Consider the following 6,665-nt stretch of genomic DNA (forward strand, 5'->3'; position numbering starts at 1 on the left):
TTAAAGGTAACAGGAAGTTGTAAATTATCTATTTCTCTGCTAGAAATCTTTTATGACAAACCAATTAAGTTTTATGTAATAAATCAATTAAATTTATATAACGAATTAAAAATTAATATTACGTTACGATTGTATATACAATGACACAGAAATTGGAATTTGGAAATCGACCAAAGCATCGAAATTACTTTATAAACTTTTCCTTGATTGTGTAATGACATTAAGTATAATATAACCGCAACAAATTATTTAACTTGACATTAATGTAAATTGTTAACATGTTTAATATGCATATTTAAGAAAAATCCGCGAATTAAACGTTAACCCGTACGTTTTAGCTAAAGATACAAGCGTATTGAACAAATAATAAATATACTTGTATTAACATTGTCACGTGCAAAAGAAAACACTTTAAGACACGTAAACAACGAAAACCTAAGAAGCGCACTGTTTAATGTTGTCCGCATATCCGAGCTTGCAGACTTGCAGGACTGCAGATGAGGTTGCTATTGAAGAGGTCAGCTCGACTGCGTTTCTGCGCTCGAGCACATTGAACGAGACTTTTGTCGTTTTCCCGTGAGTGGCCCAGACAATTGCGTGTATCTGGATGTCTAGACGACGGGTCCGTTTCACGTTTTCTGTTCGAGCAGAAATCACATTAATTTGAGTCTCTTCCGTTGCTTAGTGCTGACAATTGCCGACGCAGAGCATCTGTGGAGTACAAATTTCTTCTACATTTTTTAAATATTTACCTTGCTTTCAATTATTTACCGTTATTTGGGATATTATTCGATAAATATTTCTTATTAGATTGTTAGTTATTATTTGTTCGTTAAAGTCTCTTATTAGCTCAATTCAGTTTAAAATTAGAAAAATATAAAGCAAATACTATATTAGATAACTAAGATCCGCGGCTATGTAAATCTAACTAGATTTAAAAAAATGTTACAATAAGCAGCAAATCTAGAGAAATTAAAGAAACAAATATTATTAAGACGCCCGTCACAGATTGAGGGAGGTCCCAGGTTCGAATCCTGGCTGGGGTAATATTTTTCGCGATAAGAATAACTTACAGTACGGGGAAAGGGGGGTATTGAATGTTAAATGTAGCATCAAAAAATGCGAAAATGTAGCATTATTTTTAAATATAATTCCAAATCGTTTATCGATTTGAATATGTGAATTTGCTGACGGTAACAACTCCACCTGTAATAAAACTGCGTTATGTCCGAAAAGAAATCGGCGCGCAGGACAAATGTGGAAAGAAACAGTATATGAATTCACATTTTAATAAATTACAAGTATAGGCTATCTACATCCTGCCTTAGACTCGCATCGGCCGTTCTTGTGTGTTGTTTAAATATTGTTAAATTTCTATGTTATTTATTCAATGAGATTTATTTGACTTTTCCGTTTGCAATAACATATGCGGCAAGAAAAGACTATGTGAGTTAGTTTTAACTTTTTCTTCAGAAATAAATTGGAAACTTTGAAGACAAAGAGCCAAAAAGGTCCGTGACTCGAAAAGTTTCTTGAAAATTGAAAAGTCCTATTTGTCTTGAAAATTTTTTATCCAATTCTTTCTTTAACCGACTTAAATAGTTCTATTTTATCCTATTACACATTACATTTATTAGATAATCTTTATTATACTTCAGCACCACAAGAACTTGGTTCACAATCTTAAAATCTAACCCATTCATACTTTCCATACTAATTCTTACTCATTGTGCAATTGTCTTTCTATCTATAGCTAAAAAATATTCTAATACTTCCCAATTCCAATATAACATTCTTGTTTTTTTATTATTTAATCTTTTTGTGTAGTTCCGCCGCCTTTTTTCTTGTCCTTATCTTTTTTCCTCTTCGCCCAAAATTGCTGTAGCTATTATTACATTTATTATATCAGGTCTATTTTGATTTTCGTTAATTTGCAATGAGTTTAATGGCTATCTGAGGGCATGCACGACGATGGTCGAGAAGAAATATCAATTAATTACACTGCGCGCTGCTTCCAGGAAAAACGATGATGATTAATCGAGGGAGAACGGGAGGGAACGTATTGCGCAAATGATCGTTTAATCGTTGCTTTTAGAAACACGACTCGCAGCATGTTTCGATTGGTCGGATTCGTTTCGTATAGGCGGGTCTTTCGTACTCTCCTCCGCCTTGCGTTACCAACGGCTATGGCTGTCGCGACGCAAAAAGATATTTCGCTGTCTTCTCAATTATTCAGACACTTCCGAGATCAATAATTATTATACGCTGCAATCGTTGCTCTCATTTCAATTGTGCTTTTCTATGCGACTTTTGTCAAGAAGAATTGGGGGATCAAAAGTATTTTACTCGGTCAATTAAAGTTGACTCAACCGCTTAAATTGTCAATTTTGATTTAAAATATTTTACGATTAAATAAAAGTACATAAATTTATGTAAAATTTGTTTTATGTTCCGTATTATGCAGTTGTCAGAAAATTATAAAAAGTCACTTAAAAATCTACTTATTTAAAATTTTAGTAATTGTTCTAAATTACTTTTGAATTTAAAGTCTGTGGTGTCTAAAACTGCATATAAATATTCATGTTAATTCTTATTATTTGTATTTCCATTATTTGTTTTGTAAGATTTATTCTAACACACGTATGTATACATTTGTTATAAAAGTCACTTAAGAAATTAATATCTTTTAATGTTAATTCAAAAATACTACAACAATTACAGTAATTTAAATTAATTACACATTTCTCCCAACAAGAACACCTTCTGTAAAAATTGTAATATACGGAGTTACCGTTAAACTTGTGCGTAATTGTGGTAGTGAAAATCTTTAGTCGTACACCAACGCATCCTCACACTCACGTCAGTGTATCGACGTGACGTTCCTGTGCGACGGGACCAACACTTGACTCCCTTGCAAGACCAAGTCACATTATACGTCTGCCCTCCGACCCGACCACTCAGCCGTGACCATCCCCCGAAACAGGGATAGTGCATCGATAAACGACTGTTGGTTGCTCTCGCCAATTTTACAGATACTTGTGCCGTTGGACAGTGACGTGTTTGTCTCATCGTGTGCCAATATCAAATTTTGCTGTTTAACAAGATCACGGACGAATTGTTAAGAATTCGACGTACAAATTTGAACGTCTCTTCGCTCCGTAATTAAATTGACAGTTCACACGTGAGCGCTCCACCGAGATTTCTGCGCGTGAATTTAAGACTCTTGATAAATGTATGAATTTATAATCAAGTTTGACAATTAACGAAGCAATCAAGATCTCTACGAAGGGCGAGACTTATTTGTTGAACATTAACTGAGTTAACGCTTAAAGAAATAATCGTCGGAGTACGATCAGACAATCGAATCGCGTGTGTACCGTGAGTGTACCGAGGCTCCAAACTCTGCAAAGTGAAGAGAAACTTCAGTTGCTGAATTAAAGAGCCGAGACTCGTTTAAGAAGAAATACAATGCGTCGGGAATTTTTTCTGAGGAAGTGACGTCCGACGCATCACAAGTGACCCGGTCGACAATCGAAAAATGCTTTAGAATGTTGTCCTCTTCGGTGTCAACTCCATTCAGCGTTCGTGATATCCTCAGCGAAGATCAACAACTTGGTGTCATGGATTGTTACGCGCATCATCAAAATCAAACTCAGCAGCAACATGTGCACCAAGAGTATTATTCGTATTCTAACGTTGTCCTAGACAGCAATTGGGAAATGGATAAATTTAAGGATCAACCGATGTCTAGCTATCAACATTACTCGGATCTCAACCACGTTCACCAATTGAGTCAGGTGGTACCGCCGTATCAAGAGACTTCTATTACCGAAGACGGTAAGCAATACTTTTCTTTGTAAAAGTTGATTTAGAGATATATCATTTTTTATGATTTATAATTATACAGTAATAATTTACAACATGGAACTATATAGCAAAATTTGTCTGATTGTTTGATTCTTCTTGCGCTTTATAGTAATCTTTATTAGATAAAAGTAATTGTGATAAAGGACACATTTTTTTTTATTTAAAAGATTTTCGTGGTTTCTTTATAAATTGTTGCAAATACTTGCACTTTTTGAAATGTAAATTATAGTATTAACGTATGAGAAATAAATATATTAAAGGATAAATTATGAAAGAGTATAATTTATTTTTAAGTTTGAGAAATTATATTACGCGTCAAATTAAGGGTCGCTTCTGTGATATATTTTGCTAGAATTATTTCCCAAATATTTTATTGTTTCGAATTTTAGCTTTATTAATAACAATTTAGTAATAATAATAAATTTTCTGATAATACGTATATAATGAATTTGATTTTATTTTTAGGTAATATTGTTACGTCCAGCAAAACGGAATTGCGCAAAAGCCAATCCGGTAAAAGAACGAAACGGAAGCCACGAGTGTTGTTCTCGCAAGTAGGTTTGAGTCTCTTTACATTCAATAGATAACTGAAAATTATTCAATTATTATAGTTATTCACTTTAATTCAGATAGTACTTTTTGGTAAAATTATTTTATAAAAATGATTTTATTTACAGACTTACAGTTAATTATAATTTAAGATGATTTTGTAACAAATTATAAACATTACGTTTAAAACAAAATATTAAAAAGCGCAAAGCGCTTATAAATAACCCCATAATCCACTTTGCAGACACAAGTTTATGAATTAGAACAGCGATTCAAGCTGCAGCGATATCTAAGCGCACCTGAAAGAGAAATGTTGGCCCAAACTCTGAAGTTAACCAGCACTCAAGTGAAGATTTGGTTCCAGAATCGACGTTATAAGAACAAACGCGCCCGGATCGAGGACGCCGAGAAGCTGCAGGCACAAAATATGAAGAATCAGCCCCTGAAAAAGATCGCCGTACCGATCCTCATCAAAGACGGTAAACCCAATGTACAAGAGCCCTACAACGCACCTTACTGGCCGAATATCCGATCGGATTTAAGCGCTCCGATACAAACGGACTTTAGGACAAACGATATTCGTCTCAGTCCGGACTTCAGGTCCAATTCAAACGAGGTGAGGATTGATTCCAACATTAGTCCGGAGTACAAACCGGAAATAAATTCAGAGATGCCCGGAAGATCAGGTCTGAACGACATGCCGGACAGGCAGCACGTTCCAGAATACAGAGGCAATTTTGTGACGGAAGTCCCGCCAAATGTGCACGATTGCAGTCGATTAATCAAGACAGAATTTAAGACATGTGCGAATGTCAACGAAGCCGTATCGTATCCAGACTTGAAAACTGTTCAGCCCGATAACAAACAGCTTATGACTGATAGGCGAATGTCTATGGATGTCTCTAATGGCGAGTATGGATTTTCAAATTACATTGCTCCCACCAATTACCAAATGCAGTACGTGAATTATATGGAGCAGGTACCCATGGATCAAAATCTGCAGCGATTGTGGTAGGTGCACCAAAAAAAATTTATCTCACGTAAAAGTTTCAAATAATTAAATCGCAATTTATATCTTCGGATCTACAGTGGTTCTATTGATAAGAACAACTCAGATTTAGCAACTAATTGAGAAAGGAAGAGAGAAAGAGAGAGAGGGAGAGGGAGAGATATTATCACTTGAATCTTTTCAAATAATCTTTAAATTAATTATGTGTGTTGCTGAAAAGACTTTCACATCGATAAATATTCGAATTTTATTATCAATCTACTTATTAATATCGATTATTGATTAATTTAGAATCGATATGATGAAGATGATTAGTAAAATGATAATTTAATCTTAGAGAACGGATTATACTTTTATCTTTTTATATTGTGTACAATATTTTTTATGCATGTCACATAATAAAAAGGCGAGTTATTCATCAATCATCCTTTATATAATTTATCTAATAAGTTAAAAGGTATTACATTAATACTTTGACGTTAAATTAAATTGCTGAATCTCGGCAAAAGATACCTAAAGATGTGTTGGCGAAAGAAATAATACATCGAAGAATACACCAAAGATGTATTAAACTTTAATTATTCTCTATATGTAAGCGATTGATGCTAATTGTAAGCTAGAAATACGCTATCTAGAGAATAAACTTGCGATGGCAGCTGTTTTTTAGTGAGCTAAGATATTCCCTTTGAAATAATAACGCGCCGTACAAGAGAGCGGAAATTGCTTCAAGTGGTCTTTGCGGAAACATCGAGCACTTTTCCGCGGATGTTGTGTGCCTCGGAAAGTTTTTTTTCCTCTGACTTTCAAGTGCAGACGTTAGTTGTGCAATAAATTAATTTCGTTCAGATGGTATCTTGCTGAATAGAAACAGAATTGTGTATATTGTCGACAAGTTACGAGAAATGTTCAGTTTTCTATTAAATATGTAACACAAATATGAAAGTATTGTATGTCTCCTGTAGATGTAGACTTAAAGAATTATTTCACCTTGCCTCTTAAATAAAGTTTTACATCTAATATGGGGATAATTTTAGAATAATTAATTTCTTCTTTAAAATTATTTATAAGGACATTATAAGAGGTTTGAAGTCATATATTTATTTAGACAGTTTAAACTTTCATCCTGTTTTAAAAAAGTGATGAATGCAGTCTTTATACTAAGCAAAATATGTTTCACACTCAGCTCTATCGTAGAACTGATATTAGATAAGCTTAAGATTATAATGAAATGCATAAGCAT

The 6,665-nt window shown here is 33.9% G+C and overlaps 1 protein-coding gene across 1 annotated transcript; it reads left to right on the forward strand.

Annotated features, from left to right (window-relative positions):
- The first annotated feature begins 2,660 nt into the window (after positions 1–2,660).
- LOC105567605 (homeobox protein Nkx-2.5-like) lies at positions 2,661–6,376 on the forward strand. Its single transcript, XM_012022586.1, has 3 exons — positions 2,661–3,837; positions 4,333–4,421; positions 4,661–6,376. The coding sequence occupies exons 1-3, from the start codon at positions 3,549–3,551 to the stop codon at positions 5,429–5,431; spliced, it is 1,149 nt and encodes a 382-aa protein (XP_011877976.1). The 5' UTR covers positions 2,661–3,548; the 3' UTR covers positions 5,432–6,376.
- The last annotated feature ends 289 nt before the right edge of the window (positions 6,377–6,665 follow it).

Source organism: Vollenhovia emeryi, unplaced genomic scaffold, assembly GCF_000949405.1.
Source record: "Vollenhovia emeryi isolate VEMERY1.0 unplaced genomic scaffold, V.emery_V1.0 DF939136.1, whole genome shotgun sequence".
In the NCBI taxonomy this organism is placed as follows: domain Eukaryota; kingdom Metazoa; phylum Arthropoda; class Insecta; order Hymenoptera; family Formicidae; genus Vollenhovia; species Vollenhovia emeryi.

Bases quoted from the DNA above. Each gene is read 5' to 3' on its own strand.
- LOC105567605 (XM_012022586.1), top strand. From the start codon at position 3,549: ATGTTGTCCTCTTCGGTGTCAACTCCATTCAGCGTTCGTGATATCCTC. The intron at 3,838-4,332 runs GTAAGCAATACT...TTTTATTTTTAG, and splicing joins GACTTCTATTACCGAAGACG to GTAATATTGTTACGTCCAGC. The intron at 4,422-4,660 runs GTAGGTTTGAGT...TCCACTTTGCAG, and splicing joins CACGAGTGTTGTTCTCGCAA to ACACAAGTTTATGAATTAGA.